The 18,486-nt window shown below is 51.7% G+C and overlaps 1 protein-coding gene across 1 annotated transcript in view; it reads right to left on the bottom strand.

The window, feature by feature from the left end:
- Positions 1–2,993: 2,993 nt before the first annotated feature.
- Positions 2,994–18,486, bottom strand: part of LOC144722383 (potassium voltage-gated channel subfamily KQT member 4-like) — a 124,140-nt gene continuing 108,647 nt past the window's right edge. The window contains exons 8-13 of the mRNA XM_078600608.1: positions 15,975–16,069; positions 14,052–14,305; positions 12,039–12,150; positions 9,629–9,760; positions 5,735–5,867; positions 2,994–4,640 (exon numbers count right to left, since the gene is read on the bottom strand). Of these exons, the coding sequence (XP_078456734.1) occupies positions 3,750–4,640; positions 5,735–5,867; positions 9,629–9,760; positions 12,039–12,150; positions 14,052–14,305; positions 15,975–16,069 (1,617 nt within the window). The 3' untranslated portion in view covers positions 2,994–3,749. The remainder of the gene's footprint in view (positions 4,641–5,734; positions 5,868–9,628; positions 9,761–12,038; positions 12,151–14,051; positions 14,306–15,974; positions 16,070–18,486) is intronic.

The following is an 18,486-nucleotide window of genomic DNA, read 5'->3' as shown; positions in this document are numbered from 1 at the left end:
CGTCTCTGCCAACTTGGCCACAACACGGCGGAAGGACCCACTCAAGAGTTGCTGGCGTAAGAGACTCCACGGGCAAAAACAAAATCAATTGAAATGCAGCACACGCTGCCCGGACAAAGTAACGTGGCACATGACGGCAGCTTGACGTGTAACGAGAAATGCACGGCGGTGATTAGATGATGATGATGATGATGCAGAGAAAAGAAAAGCAAATTATAATGTTTTGAAAAAATTACCAACGCATGATTGATGTGGCACTTTTTACCGGTTATTTTTTTTGCGGGTGTGCAAAATAACGTAATGAGGAGGAGGAGGGGGTGGGGGTGGGGGGGAAACACAATCATTATCGTTCGGGAATTTTCCCCCAAATGTTTGTGCAGCCTCAAAAGCTACGACACGTTGATGACCCCACCCTGATTCGGAACAAAAACATATTCTGGCATTCGAGAGCGGGGGTGAGAGCGATACAAGCGGTGCATAACGGTTTGTGACTGTTTTCCATTCCTACCCCCCCCCGCACCACACACACATTGCGCGCAGAATGATTTTGACAGATCTATTGCTTCGCTATTATGATTGGATTACAAGAAACGGCACAGACATCATCATCGTCTTAGGTTTTTTCGGTAAAGTCACGTAGGTAAAAACATTTAATTAATAAAAGTAAAATAAAATAAAAATCACGTCGTTATTTTATGAAAGTAAAATAAAAATAAAATAAAAATCACGCCGTAATTTTTATTTTATTTTTATTTTACTTTTATTAATTTTAATTAAAATTAATAAAAGTCTAATTAAAATTAATAAAAGTAAAATAAAAATAAAATATGTAATTTTTATTTTACTTTTATTAATTTTAATTTTTTACCTACGTGACTTCACCGAAAAAACCTAAGAATATTAATCCTTGCAGTCACGAAAGCTTCAAATCTAGAATCATCATCGTCATCATCGTCGTCATCGTCGTCATCTGTATCGCACGCTGCCAGAGGCGGCCCTCTTTGCGAGGGGACACTGACCCCGACGACACGGACGAAAGTCGGACCACCAAAATAATCCATCACAAAGGGGGGGGGGGGGTGACCTCCACCCTTACCCCTTTCAGACCCTCCACCACCCCCATCCGTCCCCCAAGGATTGCTATGTATTCATGGGACCTCCTTTGCCAGTAACAAAATATGAGAGTAAGTTTTACCCTTTTTTTCACGCCTTTTGGCGTCTTCTGGTCTAACACCGTTTTGAGACGAGGCTCGAAAGAAAGCCGTCTCTGGTGTGGACCAATCTGTTTCAAGGACAATGCATATATTATCAAAGCACGTTCTTTGTTTTCATTCTGACCACAGGTATTGCGGTTAATGCGGACATGATTCCTTGCAAAAGGTTTCAGTTTGGTGTTTTAACATCTCAACACCTGTTTGGTTGCCAGAAAAAAAACGGGGGAAACCGATTGCTACGTCATTCATCGTTGTCCTGGAGACAACGCATTGGGATGTGTTTATGGAGGGAAGGGCCGTCCTCGGGGCAAACCCCACTGTGGGCCCCCACCCGACACCCCAACACCCCCCCCCCAAAGCGCGGGGCCCGGGACAGTCGTCCCGATTCCCCGTACCCTGGGACGGCTCTGGGGTAGCCCCCCCCCACACCCCGCCCCCCTCAGCGCTCCCGGCCCCCCATGGAAAGGTCCGCTTCTGCCATTGCGTCACTTTGCATGCAAGTCGAGCAACATCCGCAGCAAGCTGCTAAGCCACACTCAAGGGTGAGGCGGGTCAGGCAGTTCAGCGGTCACAGTCCTAAGCCGACACTGTTGAGGTCTTGGGTTTGAATCCGGGTTTCAGTCACCCGTGATTAGTGTGATAAGCTGGTGGTCTCAGCCTGGTCACCAACGATTACAGAAAGAAAATAAAAAATAGTTTGGGTTGTTTTTTATTTTACTTACTGGCTAAAATTCCGGCTCTGATCATTAACAAGATCAGTTTCGCTGCCGTGGAATGAACATTTGTCTGCAGCGGTTCGTGTGGCCACCTATTGTGGAGAGAGCAGGTCACTTGGAGAGTGTGTCAATGGTTTTTACGACATCTCGTGTCACTGGGTCGTTCTCGAACACAGAGGGTAGACCCCGAGTGGTCCATTCACCGCAAGACGAGATGTCAATGGTAACATTAGTTGGCAGTTGAGAAGAAGTCTGAAAAAAAGGGGGAACTTTAAATTGACAACAAACATTTAAAATCAAACCGTGAGTACATTTGGCATTTGAGACATTCGTCAAGCGAAAGGCTATCACGAAGGCGCTAAAATTTCACAGACTATCACGGCGCACAGTAGTTTCACAGTCGGTTGCTTTGTGACTTTATCAAATGATAGAATTTGTAATTTTCAAAATGGCGCCCACTCTTTTTAACGAATAACGTCACGGGAACTTCAACGTCCGCTACGATGCTGGAACGTGCGCGGCAGTCTCCAGTACGCAGGGTCTGGCCCCAAAACATCCACAGGAACGTGCGGGGAGATGGAGCCGGGGAGGGTGGCTTCTCCCCCACCATGGCCAAACAAGGCCACTGAAGGCCCGCCATCCCTTTGTCACGGCGGGCACTCAGATTGGCGGTTTGAGATTACCCAGCCCTGTAAACAAGTACTTAAACTATAAACTATTTTTATTTTACCAGGTCAGGCCCACTGAGCTGTATATAGCTCTTTTTAGAAGTGACCTGCCCACAAATGATAGCTGAACGAAGTGGCTTATCGTCTGGAAATGGAAAGCAGCCAAATACTCTAAATGCATGCTTCTAGACGTGGAGGGAGGGAAAAACCAGAGGACCCGGAGAAAAATCCACGTGACCACGGGAAGAGAGACATGCAAACTCCAAATATACAGGTGTCAGGGTCGGGATCAAGACCCACGACCTCCTGCATACCAGGCGAGGGAGTTAACATCTCGCCACCGCGGCGCCCCAAACGATGTCCATCAACTCGAAAAAATGTGCGCAACTCAGCTCTTAACAGCGTTACTTTTATGACACAGGGGAGGCAAAGGGGAGAGATAAAAATGAAAACTAGAAACTACAAATTGACATTTAAAAAAACGTCCCTGTGTGAGTACGCTCGTAAAAGTCTACACGCTGCATTTATATAGCTGCGAAATGCACCAGCACAGATTTGGTTATTATTAAAGGTAATTGCACATTATAGGTAATAGCATGCTCAGGACTTAAAATGAAAGCAGTCTTGTAAACATTTCAACGGCTATGATTAACATTGGTCGACTATTGGTCCATTCCACTTTTTTATACAATTCAGGGGGGAGGGGGATAAGGGTTACAGACAGTCGAGGTGGTGAGTCCGGGGCGCGGTCAACGCCGCCTGTGAACAATCGTCGGGAGGAAAGAACGAACGCTGCCCCAGGGACGCCCACATACCACCGGGGCAGCTACCGCATCTTGGCGGGTGGTCGATGAGGGTGGGGTGGGTGGGTGGCCCAATTTTCCCTCTCCCACCCACCGCAGTCACCCCCCCCCCCACTTCACTACCTGCAGCAAAAAAAACTGCTTTCGCAAAAGCCCCAGTATGGGTTCATAAATCCTATCTTTTCGGCTACTCACATTATTACGGTCGACTACGCAACGCATTCGTTTGATGCGGTCCAAATCTTTAAAATATCGTTTTGCGGTAACAACAGTGAGAATTACACGGAGGGAAGGGGGAGAAGGGGAGGTTAAAAAAAAAAAACGCTTGTGCGTACAATTTTTTTTTTTTTACGGAAGTGATATTAAGTCCGGCTTATCGGTGATGCGCTGTAAGTGCTGCTGCTGCTGCTGCGGTACGCCCCTGGCCGAGCCGCCAAACTCCATCTCAGCGGACGATCGCGGACCGAGCGGCAACAGAGTCATGTGCGACGGCTCGGTAGTAGCGGTGACGGTGGCGGCGGCGTCTCCGCCGACTCTCTGCAGGCTCTCGCCGGACAGGTCGTCGGCCGCCAGCTGCTCGTCCATCTCCTTGACGGTGTGAAGCGACGGCAAGTCCTCCACGCTCAGGATGCTGTCGGACCACGGCGCTCCGCCCAGGCCGGCCGCCGCCGCCGCGAAGATCGGCCCCACCGCGTTGCCGTTGCCGCAGCGAGCGCCGAACACCTTGGAGAGCTCGCCGCGGCAGACCGGCGAGAGTGGAGCGGGAGGAGGAGCGGGGATGGAACCGTCGCATGCGGCCAGGACATCGTCCGACGTGGACGGGCTGATGACGATGGTGATGTTCTGGTCCGTGGACGACATGAACGAAGGCACCGGCAGGGTCAGGTGGGACTTCTGCGAGCTCCAGCTGATGGCCGCCTCCTCCTTCTGGTCGGGAACCTGGAGCCACTCGGCGGCGACGTTCGCGGAGGCGGGAGGGCTGCCGCGCGGGGACAGCGCGAGGTCGTTGTCTTCGGAGAGGCCCTGGCTCAGGTGGTTGCCGTTGCTGGACGGCGACGTGGCCACGCACGTGGTCTCGGTGATCTCGAGCGAGGACGTCTGGTCGTCCGGCGTCTCGTAGTCCGTGTTGTTCTCCGTGTTCGACTGGCTCATGGCCGTGGGCATCTTGGGCGGCCCCTTGCCCAGGGACTGGCGGTAGAAGTCGATTAAGAAGTCCAGCTTCTTCTCGATCGTCTGCACCTGCGGAGCGAAACGATTCGCGCGAGTGCAAATGAAGACGAAGATTCAAAATCGAGGGTTTTTTTGGCGTTAGATCGCGTAAATATATAAATGTGTCGTTAAACCCGCCACCACCCGACGCAGCCAATTGGTAAGGTTTGTCAAGTAAACAATAGCACAGCACACCGGTGTGTTGGAGAGCAAATCCACAACAGTTACAATCTGAGTACGACGTTTCGCCAGTAATTACAACTAGCTTCATCAGGCGGCAGCCAGATCTGTGGAGAAATCCTCCTGTTTTGTTCCTTAAATAGAGGCGTAGATGTGATGACGTCACTTGTGAGCCCTTCTTGTGCGAGGGGGGGGCATCAATTAATCCGTATGAATGACAATGGGTATCCATTGCCGGTTGGGTTACTCACGTGGTAATCAACGCGCATTATGCATGAACATGGTTCTTGTACCTCCTGTCGTTTGTGTGCACTAAAATAGCAGTACTTGTTATTGTCTGCTCACATAAGAAGACAAAGATTCGCCTCCCCCCCCTCCTTGCGTAGCCTCAGCAGACTGTTGGGGCAAGTGCTGTTAGCGAGCACCTGAGAAAGCCAACACGGCACACGAGGGGGTGGGTGGCCAGCACCACGCCTGGGCTGCCTAAATATCCCCAGCGCTGATGTTTACACATCGTACCACACACTCATTTAAGGCTGAGTTGACCGAGGGTAGGCCCAGGACCAGTTAAGATAATCGTCACAGATGTAGTGCGCTAACTACTACACTCGCGCTCCCCACAACATGCACACACACAAAAACAAAGATCCCCCTATAGCCTGCACAGGCTGTTGGGGCAAGTGCTGTTAGCCTTTGTCTCCCTCGTGGCGGGGTGTTTACCCATCGCACCAGGTGACTCATCTGAGGCCGAGTCGACACATACACACGCAGGCGTATACGTACAAACACGCACATACATGCAAACACACGCACACACATACGCGCAGATACGCAGTTGCACAGACACATGCACGCAGACACGCACTCACACACCAAGGCGTACACAGGCACACTAACGCGTGCACGCGTGACTCGGGGAGAAGGGAAATCAAACCATCACGCACCTGTTTGTCCATCTTGACCACCCTTCCCATGAGGCTCTGGTCTTCTCTGACCTCTGACCTGGGCTGGCCCCTCTCCTTCGCCTTCTGCCGCTCCACGCTGGACAAGTTGTCCTTGCCGAGAATTTGATCGACCCTAGTGGCAACAACAAAAAACACGACAACAACAACGAGAAGAAAAAGCCATCAGGGCATTTAGCATACTCACTGTAATATTGTTTCTAACAACGTTCCAATAAAATTTTTATTTAAAGCTTTCGCTACTGCAGGGATTCATATTCTTGGTTCTTTCCGTAAAGTCGCGTAGAAGGGAAATAATAAAATAATACAAATATAAAACAATTAAATTATCACGACGTTTCGACTGCAACACAAGCAATCATCATCAGGTGTGAAATCCACAGCAAGAGGAAAAAAAAGTCGAAACGTCGTGAGAATTGTATTGTTTTATATATTTTTTATTTTATTATTTCCCTTCTACGTGACTTTACCGAAAGAACCAAGAATATAACGTTCCAATACATCATTAACCTATGAGCAGCTCCGTTTAATGTGTAAGGGATGTCAGGGGAAGGATTCCCACCAAAAGGAGGGTGAGTGGGACGGTGACAGGGGAAGAGGGAGGAGCAAGCGAGAAGATATAAGGGAGAGAACGGGCGGGAAGAAGGGGAATCTTGTCGGGAACGAGACTGAGACGGCTGGGGACGAGTGGTGGACTGAAGGGAGGAATAAAAGACGAACCCCCTGCCACCTTGTGTCGTCGGCTCTGCTTTACAATGTGTCACCTGGCCTGGCGGTTTAGCGCGCTTGCCGCTGCGCCAGGTTGCCGTGCCGGAGGTCGGGCCTTGGAATTCTACAGCCAGGCCCCGGTTAACGCCGCAAAGTGCGGGTGGAACGGGGCGCGTGGATTCGTCAAGAGGTGTCTATTCTTGATGCCACGATGTATAATGCACAGCCTGTTAAATAAAACTATTTTTTATTTTTTTTACTGCCAGGTAAGGCCCGCTGAGCTATTTAGATATTTTTCAGAAGCAAACCTGGTCACAAATGATAGCTCAACGAAGTGGCTTATCACGTGGACATTTAAAGCAGTAAAATACTCTCAAAGCAAGTTTCGAAATGTGGAGGGGAAACACCGGAGGACCCGGAGAAAAATCCACCCGACCAAGCGGAGAAGATGCAAACTCCAAATATACAGCAGCAGGCGTGAGGGTCGGGATCGAACTCATGCCCTCCTGCATAGCAGGCGACGGGACTATACATATTGCCACCGTTGCGCCCGCGTTTGTCAACACACTGCTGGATAAGGGCCTCCCCGCACCTTGCGAGCTGTGGGGGTTATTTAACCCAACCCCACCACCTCACTCGTCAGTGGTGAAGGGGAGGAGGGATGGGGGGCTGCTGAACAGGTTTAGATAACGCTCCCCGCCCATGTACAACGCTGGAAGTGCACACTAGAAGTACAGTACAACCATGCATTTTTCTGTACTGCCCTCTGCTGCCCGCTGAAGCAAGCCCCGTGAAGCCTATAGCAACCAGAGTGTGGTGGTCACCCATCCAAGCACTATCCTGGCTCGGGGTTGCCACCTGGCCTGGCATTCCCAGGATCATCCTCTTGCTGAACTGTCTTGGGAAATACAGTAAAACCTTGGATTGCGAGCATAATTCGTTCCGGAAACGTTGTTTGTAATCTAAAGCACTCGTATATCAAAGCACTCGTATATCAGTTGTGATCACGTGACGCTCGGCAGACAAAGCGTACACACGTACTGCTCGTATTGCAAGACCTCACTCGTTTATCAAAGTAATATTTATTCTAAAAAATTGCTCGTCTTGCAAAACACTCGCAGATCAAGTTACTCGCAATCCAAGGTTTTACTGTATGAACAGAAATTTAAAGTCCTGTATATCATTTATTTATCATTCCGTTGCGCGAGACTATTTTTTTTACTTTTTACCAGGTAAGGCCCACTGAGCTACATCGCTTTCTTTTTCAGAAGCGGCCTCACCACTTATTTCGTATGGATTAATAACAGCGGATTAAAAGATGTAATTTTAGATGTTGTTATCCACTCAATTGTCTGCTCAGAAGCCGAGTGGATCATCGTCCATTCCTCCTTTACAGGAGGGAAGGCTGCAGCAGCGGGGGCGGAGTGCTCACGATGTGGTTGGTGATCGACGGTTTGGGATTCGTGGCGTCACGAGGTGGCCGCATCGGCCACGTGACCCCGCGTGCCGATTCGGTTCACAGGTCGCCAATTGAGCGGCGTGGACGGTTGAAACCGGGGAAGGTTCGACCGGTAAGGGGTCCGCCGTACGAGACGTTCATTGTTGACGTCTGCCGCAGTCCAGATTCTCGCTTCCATCTCTCGCCTTCGTTTGTATTTGTGGCGTGGAGCGAGGCTGCTGTGATCCAGACGGGGTGGCCGTGATTTACATTTGCACGTAGTCCTGCTCTCTTGTGCTCTTGTGAGATAAACTTCTTCCCAGGTGATGTCTGGCTTATTTTTTACCTTGCAGGTGGCAACTCTAATCCAAGGCTCAACTCTGCTTAAGCTTCCGAGATCTGACGATTTGGTCAATGGGGCATATTTTCAGTAGATAAAGCAAAGCCAATCTCTGTGCGAAGGCGAAAACAGAGACAAAGAGAGACAGAGAAAAAGAAACACGGGGTACTTGGGGGCGCAGGACGGGTGGTTCTTTGTACTTGAAGTGGTTAGCGGAGCGCAGTTCAGCGTACCTGTTTTCGCACGGCTATATCGCGCGTGTTGATTAGTGCTTGCACGGCCCAGTGCTAGCTATTTGTCTCATCTTATATTTTATTTATAGAGCGCCTCAGCCGAAGGCGCTCCGGTCGCCATCGCAGTGGCGGCTTTTGGCTAAACAAAACACGACGGTGGTTGCCGCGTCGCGCGCTTTCAGTTGCGCTTCTGCGGCCGTCTGGAACGCTCTTCCTTCCAACATTAGGAAGCCGCTGCAGCTATGCACTTTTAAATCATCACATAGATTGAAAATTCATTTCTTTAGTTTGTTGCCCTTTCAGCCCACCTCCAATTAGCGTGGGTGGCTACGTACGATACGAAAGAAGTTCAACATACATACGTACATTGTTGAATGCGTGTGTGTGTACGCGTCATTCCGTTTGTGTTATGTACGTGTCAATAAACAGCCTGGACACCCGTACAACTGACATATCCAGGTGAAAAATATGAATTTCAAAAACTACAACATGACAAGCGGGAAAGCATTCCACTTACTGGAGCGGCATTTCTCAAAAATTGCTTTACACAGTTTAAGAGCGGTAACAAAAATATACTGATTTATATGACAGGGCGTGAGGGAGGGGCAAAGGAATGAGTGACTGTAACAGAGGGCACATGGGGGGGGGGTGGCAATCACGAAAGGGCTATAGGGGAGGGACGGGACAGAGTTGAGGGGCGTGGGAAGCGGAATAAGATGGCAACGTTGCAGAGTCCGCGGTTCGATTCCAGTAGGCCACCCTGGTTATTATCGCGGGGGGGGGGGGGGCAAGCTCCAAATTTGCCAAAAAATTTTAATAAAACATTTATTGCACATTTTTTTAATTAAAAAAATTTGGCAAATTTTTAAAAGAGAAAAAAATTTACCTGCTAAAAAATAACCGATTGCCGATTACACACCACCGCGACAATCGCCCCTCGTTGCGGCAATTCCGCAGAACGTGCTCTGTGAAGCGCAAGAGCCAGCCGTGACAGCCACCGCAACAACAAGAAGGGGGCGATTTCCAAACGCCGCTAAATTATTATAATCAATGCACGGCCGTAGAGGGAGAGCGCTCGCGTGCGATCGCGCCGCGCGGAGATATTCCTCGGGGCGCTGGCAAGGTTAGCTCCAAGGCCACGGCTTCAGCTGCCAGACCTGCACTGGAGGTTTTTGATGCGGCACAGCATGTCGAGGTGTCCCGCGGAGTACTGTTCGATGACGTCCTTCACGTCGTATGGGCACAGCGTCTCCTTGAACTTCCTGCGCGCGACCAGGAACTTCATTATCCTGGTGGGAAGAGGAAGAAATGTGAATCAATTTTGTGTTTGTGTATTTGTGTGTATTTGTGTGTAACCCGGCGACCCGAATTCGATTCCTGCTCACGGCCAACACCAATGTGACGATTGTCTGAACCGGTCCTGGGCCTCCCCTGGGTCGACTCAGCCTCAAATGAGTAGCTGGTGCGGTGCGTAAAAACATCGCCACTGGGGAGACAAAGGTGGCCGGGCGTAGTGTTGGGCACATGACCACCTCGTGAGCTGTGTTGGCCTTCAGGGGTAAGATAAAAAAAAAAAGTTTAGTTTTATTTGTAGATATCTTTGAGTGATTTGTTTACCTTTCCTATACTCTGCGATCCTTTTGTGTTTTTGTATTGTTTGTTGTTGTAACGTTCTGACCCGCACCTACTGGACATCAGTGAAAGAATCTCTTTATAGCTCATGGATACCTCGAGTATAAATACATATTCTGATCGTGATGGGTGCTGGCTTACAGCTCTCCTTCCCGATCAGCCAATGTCGCCTACACGGTGGATCTTTGTCTTTGCGTGCATGTATACGGGCTCCAACAAAGTTGCAAAGAACTCTTCAAGGCGCAGAGGCAAGATCTAAAGCTGACGGGGCATGAGTGCCGGTGGAAATGGCGAGGGACGTGGTCACGTTGCTCCCGATGCTGAACTTCATTTCACCCCAAATTTACGCAGAGGAGCCCGCGGCAAAACAAAAAAAAACGTAAAGCCTGGCAGGCCAAATTTAATTCGGCAGATATGAAATAAATATGAAGTGAATAACACAATCTGGATTCTGTGTCTGCGGCATATACAGTTTCAAGTATCCGTGCGGGCGTATTCATCATTGATATTCACGAGATTGCGATCATTGCAAACTGAAATTGCCAAAGGTGGGGCGAAAAAATTAGAGGTCTTTTGTTTGCTGAATGTGAAACGTGATTGATTATCAGCACCAAAGCCATTCGTTTCCTAGAAATGTCACGGTAGGATTGTGTCTGTGTTTGTTTCCACCTCTCCCGTGGGGTAATGGTTGTCGCACTGCACTTGCAAGGTCAGAGGTCACCGGTTCAGTCTCCCGGCGTGGCAGTTGAAACAATTTACGAGTTTCTCAAAGTCCCCCACCTCTGTCCACAGGTCGTTTTGGTCCAACGTGAAAGAGTAGACCAAATACAGTCGAGAATTCGTTCTAGTCGAGACCCTTCTGCCGGCAGTGGCGTGAGCAATGACTTTCAGGGCTGCACCTTTATCTTTTATTTCAGTTCCTGTCCCACTGCCAGGTTTCGAGAGTGGGCCCCATCATCACCCATGTGACGATGCCATTGCACGGCTCTAGTGATTCGTTGAAGGTAAAGGAGCAGCCCTGAAACTGCTTGCTCTTGCCACTGCTGGCGACAAGAGCCGACCCACTAGAGGGGGCTCTGCAGAGCTCCAGAGATTCCCTCAAGGACACACTTTGGCCTCCTCTTCCACCCTGGCCTGATGGCATGGGGAAGAGGCGGGCGAAACCACACTTCACGCCACCGGCCTGCCGATCGACTGGTTCATGGTGCGACCATTCACACTGCTGGGTGGGTAGAGGCAGTGGCGGGGGGGGGATTTCATAAACTGCCGTTCGCTTGATTTAAAACGCTCTTCTCGAGGTACATGTCGCGTTCCACTATTCGGTTCGTGATTATTAACGTGGACGTTGTCAAATTATTATAATTTTTTAACTAAAATTTAAAAGTGCCCAAAGAGGCGTGGAGAGGTGGACGGACACTTGGAATCAAAGTGAGAGAAAGAATCGAAATCTGAATCTTTATTTACATTGGAGGAATCCGATGAGCTATTATAGAGCCCTTTTTCACAGATGTCAAGGAGGGGCACGTGATCAGAACGCAGGGGCCACGTCGCTGGAAGGTTATTTTGGCCGGCCGGTGGTCGAGACGAATGTTAGCGTAGCAGCCTCGGGACGGAACGCACTCAGAAATGCGTCCACTACGGAGTTGGAGGGAAAAAAACAGCTCGCGCACATGGTCAGGGCTTGGGCTAGACGAAACGGTTGCCGACGGACGAGGCTGATGACGGAACGGCGTCTGAAGATGAACGTGCGCCGCGGAGATGGAGCCGATAAATGAGACGAGCTCGTACGCGGGAACGAGATGGACCGGTAAAACACCGCAGGATCGCGGGAGATGGCGACGTTTTGGGGGGGAGGTCTGACCGTGGAAATGGAGTGAACATGGCTGCTGCTGCTGATGATGGTGGTGGTGGTGGTGGTGATGTTGGGGGGAGCACCTGACAGCTCTGATGACCGTCTTGAGGGCGGGCGTGAGGTCCTCGACTGACACATCGCAGTGGCAGCGCTTCTGATCGAGGGCATCGTCCACACTCAGGCTGGCGTAACCCCCTGCGTGCACAAAGACAAAGATCCCCCGTATAGCCTTTCAATAGACCGTTAGGGGCAAGTGCCGTGAGCGAGTAGCACCTATGAAGACCCACGCAGCACGCGAGTTGCAGGAGGCAGTGGTGGTGGAAATGTGGTGAGAATGCCCCGGAGCGCCATGGTGGGAGTGAAAATTTGAAAGAATCAAAGATTCATATGTTTTCATTTGACTCACAAATAGACCCCTAGACTGACAGAGAGACCCACAGACAGGCACGCAGAGACTCAGGGTGGCCAGGCACCACGCCCGGCCACCTTTGCCTCCCCAGCGCTGATGTATGCACACCGTGCCAGAAACTCTTTTTGAGGGCTTGATCCGATCCCGTATGAACGCGTGACGGCCACAGGGGTCGATGCAGAAAGTAGGAGGGAGTAGCGCATTTGAGCTCAGCTCGCAATTGGATTCAATAAATGTCCCTGAGTTGCCACTTCCTGGCCAGATTCACGCCCCAAGTCGACAAACAACGCCCGGCTTTCCGAGAAAGACTTCCACCCACGTGACAAAGCAGGCTGGCGAAGCCTGCTTGGCTTCCGAGATCAGGCGCAATCTGTCACCTTCGCGAAATGTGAGCTTGGCGCTTGGCGTGAGAGGAGACTGGAGAACCGAGAGACAAATAATTGGGGGATGGGGAGGGGCGATGGTGGTGAATGTTGAAAGCCAGACCCGAATGAGTAACCGGTACGACTCACTACTGTATCGTCTGGTGCATTTTTCTCCAGCTCTCTCACCCCCCCCCCCCGCCTGCAGTGTGAATGAGGAAAGGCTCTACTCACGTTTTCACCCGAGTCGAAACCACCCCAGGTGTTTGACATTTTACTGAAATAATCATTTAGAAGAGGCGGTTGAGCATTCAGTGGGGATGGGGTGGGGGGGCTCAGACCCCCCCCTCCACCCTGCCCCCCAAAGACGACTACAGAACTGGGATCCATCGCCCTGCACCGAGTACCGTAAAGGTCTGGCGCTGTTGACCTTCCGAGGCCTCGCCACGTCGTCAGGAGGGGGGAGGAGATGCGATTCCTATTCGCGGATTCACGTTGAGTTTCTGAGCAGGGGTCGTCCCAATAACCACCCCCTTGACCCCACGCTCCCAGCACACTCGGCACAGCGCGGGCGCCGATGTTCGCACGGTGCTACTCAGCAATCTGACGCCGCGTGGCCCGTCCCCGCATCTCTCGTGTGAGTCCCCGCGCGAGGCTGCGTCGGCAGCGGTGCGTAGGGCCCAAACAACGAACCTCAACACATTCGCCAAAACCGCCGCGTTGCTGGCCCCAGCGAGGACAACAACAAAAACATCAACGCTGGGCGCTGCGTGGCGGGCACATGGGAGGAGGACATATCACACCACGGTGGCTAGGAGATGTTAACTAACTCGCCTGGTATACAGGAGGTCGTGGGATCGATTTAGGAGATGTTAACTACCTCGCCTGGTATACAGGCGGTCATGGGTTCAATCCCGAACCTGACGCCTGCTGTATATTTGCAGTTTGCAGTGTCTCTCTCTCTCTCATCATCATCACGGTGGCTTGGAGATGTTAACTACCTCTCATGGTATACAGTAGGTCGTGGGTTCGATCTCGACCCTGACGCATGCTGTATATTTGGAGTTTGCGTGTCTCTCATCTTCATCACGGTGGCTAGGAGATGTTAACTACCTCGCCTGGTATACAGGCGGCATGGGTTCAATCCCAAACCTGACGCCTGCTGTATATTTGGAGTTTGTATGTCTCTCTCTCTCTCATCATCATCACGGTGGCTAGGAGATGTTAACTACCTCTCCTGGTATACAGGAGGTCGTGGGTTCGATCTCGAACCTGACGCATGCTGTATATTTGGAGTTTTTTTTTTCTCGACTCCCCGGGCTCACCTTCGCCGGAGTAGTGCCTGGAACTGGAGCTTCGCAGACGCAGCGACGGGCGGAATCGCGTGCGGTCGTTGAAGCTCCAGCTCTTCTGGACGTGCGCGGGGCTGTTCTCGAGTCCCGTATCGGCGCTGGGGGAGCGGCGCACCCCGCCCACGCCGGGGGCCCTCACCCTGCCCGCGGGGGACGCGCTCTTGCCCCGGCCCGTCTGACCCCGGGGGCTCGAGAGGCGGACGCGCTCGCGGAAACTCGGCTTGTGGCTGCGGGGGAACGACGGAGGCGAAATGACGACGACGACGACGATGATGATGATGATGACAACCTCTGTTGCTAAATTCCTCTTGATATGCAAATTCCTTTGTCGAGGCGCTCTTCCCCCTCCAACCCAGCTTAAATATATGCTGCCAAGCGTGGTGGTGTTTCATTCAGACGCTGTCTTTCCGACAGACCTGTTCTTCACCTGGGGACGGCTGTTTGCGTTGTGGCCGAAACGTCGTGAGAATTATTTTATTTTTATTATTTTATTATTTTATTATTTCCCTTCTACGTGACTTTACCGAAAGAACCAAGAAGATGAATCCCTGCAGTCACGAAAGCTTTAAATCGAGATCTGTTGCTTTTCTTACGATGTATTGGCAGCGAGGCTCCCGCACGGCCATGCGGGAGGGCGGGCGGCACAGTTTGGCGGCAGGTATCAGAAAGTGCGGTCGTGTCGCTACAGTTCTCTGCGGTGAGTACAATGTCTTTAAAAAAACAACGGCGCTAAGCATCTCTAAATAAAATTTACGCTAACTGCTTGCGCGTTCCGAGATTCATCGGTGAACGGGACACCCACCCTGCAACTTGCAGACATCTCGGAACGGGAAGGCTTTGTCCTGACGAGATAACACTGAGCAAAGTTTTCACGCCCGTGGCCAGAGCCGTCCCTAGGGGTTCGGCGATTCGGGGGCGACCGCCCTGGGCCCCACAACTTGGAGGGTCCCGCGCTTCGCCGTCACGGTGTCAGATGTAATACTTCCCCGCTTTAGTCTGAAGGGGTCGGGGCGGGTGGGTCCACACGGGGGGATTCGCCCCAGACCCCGCACCCCACCACTCCGGAAGAGCGCTGCCGATGGATTTTCGGGTTCGTACCGCGTGTTGTTCGGCACGATGTCCCACATTTGCCTCCACGTTGCTGGCAGCTTGCTCAGAAGGCAGCAGTTCCTCCGCAAGCCGCCAGCACGTGGAGGTTAACAGCACCGGGAACAACCGGCGAACCCAGCAGCGAGGCATCTCGATCCAGAGCCTCAGTTAAACGCTGACATTTTCTCGCAATGCAGTCGATTGGGGGGGGGGCATCACGACAGTCACCGTGCCCCTGAAGGTGGGTGAACTCGGGTGGGGACCAAAGGGTCGTTTGGCGGTGTAGGCCCCCACCCCAGCGTGCCCCTGCGTGCCGGCCCCGGCCGCACGACCACAAACACATTTAATTTCGCGGGGAGCGAGTGTTGGCGGCGTTGGCGATGGTAGCGGCGGTGGTGGCGGTCGTGGTAGTGGCGGTGGTGGCGGCGGTGGTGGCGGTGGTCGTGGCTGTGGTGGTGGTGGTAGTGGAGGCGGCGGCGGTGGTGGCGGTGGTGATGGTGGTGGCGGTGGTGGCCGTGACGGTGGTGGCGGTGGTCGTGGCTGTGGTGGTGGTGGTGGTGGTGGCGGCGGTGGTGGCGGTGGTGATGGTGGTGACGGCGGCAGTGGTGGTAACAGCGGTGGCGGTGGTGGCGGAGGTCGTGGCTGTGGTGGTGGTGGTAACAGCGGTGGTGGTGGTGGCGGTGGTCGTGGCTGTGGTGGTGGTGGTGGCGGCGGCGGTGGTGGTGGTGGCGGTGGTGATGGTGGTGACGGTGGTGGTAACAGCGGTGGTGGTGGTGGTGATGGTGGTGGTGGTGCCGGCGGTCGTACTTGACGGGGCTGCAGGTGTGCAGAGCCTTCAGGTGAGGTTTCCACGTCGCCACGGACAGAGACTTCACGTCGGCTGCGTAGCACCGCCACGTGCACTGCAAGAAATACATTTATTTTCGTTTATTATCGCGCTCGTTGACCCACGATAGCCGGGGCGATGTTGCTCACGGTAGAACGCCTATGGAGTAATCTGCAGATAATTTGGCAGCATTGGGATGTTAGCAAAATTCCAGTTATATTGTGTGTGTTTTTTTTTTTTAGCTTTTTAGCTGCGAGATGAAAACGTGGAACCCGGAAGAAATCCGTGCAGAACGCCGGGAGAACGCGCAAACGTCGCCCAGAGGAGGCACCCGAGTCGGGAATCAAACCCAGGCGCTTCTTGCTGTGAGCTCTTATCATTCAGGAGTGTCAGGACTGCACCACTCTGCGGCCCTCAAACATTACTCTTGACGTGCAACGTTTTACCGCAGCCAACATCGTGATGCAGAATAGGTGTTTTTGGGTGAGGCCATCCTCGGTGGTGTGATGTTATCTACCACGCGTGATATGCAGGAGGTCGGGGATTCGGTCCCGACCCTGACGCCTGCTGTATAATTGAAGTTTGCACGTTCTCCCTGTGGTCGCTGAAATTTTTGTCCAGGTCCTCCGGTCTTCCCCTTCACATTTAGAAACGTGCATGTAGCCTATATGCATTATTTTGCTGCTATAAATGTCCAAAACACATTCCTGCGGAGGGAGCTGGTAGGAACGTTGGGTTGCTCAGTCAGTGGCCAGGGTCAACGGCGGCGTGGTGTATTCCGCAAATATGCCCGATTGTGTGGGCGGGCACAAGCCGGCGTGAGTAGGTTAAACGTTGAGTTTTATAAGGGCACCACGGGGTGACCAGCCCTTCCCCACCTAGCCCCACCCCTCCCACCCCCCACCCAGCCCACCCTCCCCACCCAGCCCCTCCCCTCCCCACCCAGCCCCTCCCCACGCTGAAACATGGATCCTAACTGATGGTCGGTCTCAGATCTCTGGCCCATGAGCAATCCGGCCACCCCCCCCCCCCCGACCCACTTGTCCCCCAATTGGAATCTATTTATTTTTTGGTGCCGCATTTATCCTTGTTTGGGAGGCCACTACCGAGAAAACGGCGTTGTCGTTGGAACGATTCTGCTGCACAAACTTTGCCAGAGGCGTGAAACAATCTGGGTGGGCAGATTCCTTCGCTCAAGGGAAATGCCTAAGGTTCAGGCAGCCAAAGCAAGGGGGCCTAATGAGACGAATTAACTAAAGCTTGTGGTCATATTAAACGGACTGATGAAGTGCGGGTGAATCACTCCCTTTGCTATTTGCTCTCGCTAATGCAATGAATATCTCAGTTTTAATTCCAAAACATCCGGAGGCTCACGGGTTCGAGTGCTGAGCCGGCATTGCTGAGGTCCTGAGGCTCAAAGCTGGGTTCAAAGCTGCGCTTGAGAAAATTGGGTTCTCAAATGTTGAGTGAATGGTTTCAGTCCAGCCTATTAAAAAAAACGATAAACAATTTTTTTTATTTTACCAAGTAAGGCCCAATGAGCTATATAGATATTTTTTTCAGAAGCGACCTGTCCACAAATGATAGCTCAACGAAGTGGCTTATCGCGTGCAAATGTATCGCAGCCAAATACTCTTAAACGCGCGTTGACTCTAACTGTGGAGGGCAAAACCGGAGGACCCGGAGAAAAATCCACGTGACCACGGGGAGAAAATACAAACTCCCAATATATACAGCCGTCAGGGTCGGGATCGAACCCATGTACCTGCTGAATACCAGGCGAGGTAGTCACCTCAGATTAGAGCAATTAGCTACGTAGGGTGGGAAATAAGTTCAACATACATGAACACCTCGCCACAGTGGTGATTGGAAGCTCAAAATGTCATATTAAATGCATATTTCACTTAATTTAGTAAATTCCAGCTCTGATGTTGACATTTTTAATGACCTTAAATTCGATTGACACGTGATGAACAATCGTCGTTGGCGACAGAACGCAAACAGGGAGGACGTCCGTCACAGAGATGGAGCGATGAGATCAGCTCCTGTGCAGGTTCGAGGTCGATTGTTACATCGGTGGGTCATGAGAGATGGCGACAATTTGGGCATGCCTTCATCCAGCAGTGGATTGACCATGGCCGATGGCGATGAACCTGGAAATCCGACTATTGTCCCATCGCACACTCTCTACAATGTGACCCTTCTGCCGGCACGCATTACTCTAGTAATGCCACAGATGTTCTCCCTGTGGGGAAAAAAAATGTGCCTATCAAACCACTCTCCGACCAACATTGGTCAGACATTTCAAGAAACCACATCCTCCTGAATGATAATAGTATATTCCACCCAAAGACTTACTCAATTTAAATTCCGACACGGAAGCTCGTCACCGTACAGGACCTTCAGTGAACTACCCAACAATAACATTTAGACCAGACAAGCTTGACTCTCTAACGCACCATCACTCGATATCTACTTACTCGACAGCACCAC

Source organism: Lampetra planeri, chromosome 14 (genome assembly GCF_965212315.1).
Source record: "Lampetra planeri chromosome 14, kcLamPlan1.2.h2, whole genome shotgun sequence".
Lineage (NCBI taxonomy): Eukaryota > Metazoa > Chordata > Hyperoartia > Petromyzontiformes > Petromyzontidae > Lampetra > Lampetra planeri.
The sequence above is the reverse complement of the archived record's forward strand: the minus strand, read 5'-3'. Positions and strand labels throughout refer to the sequence as shown.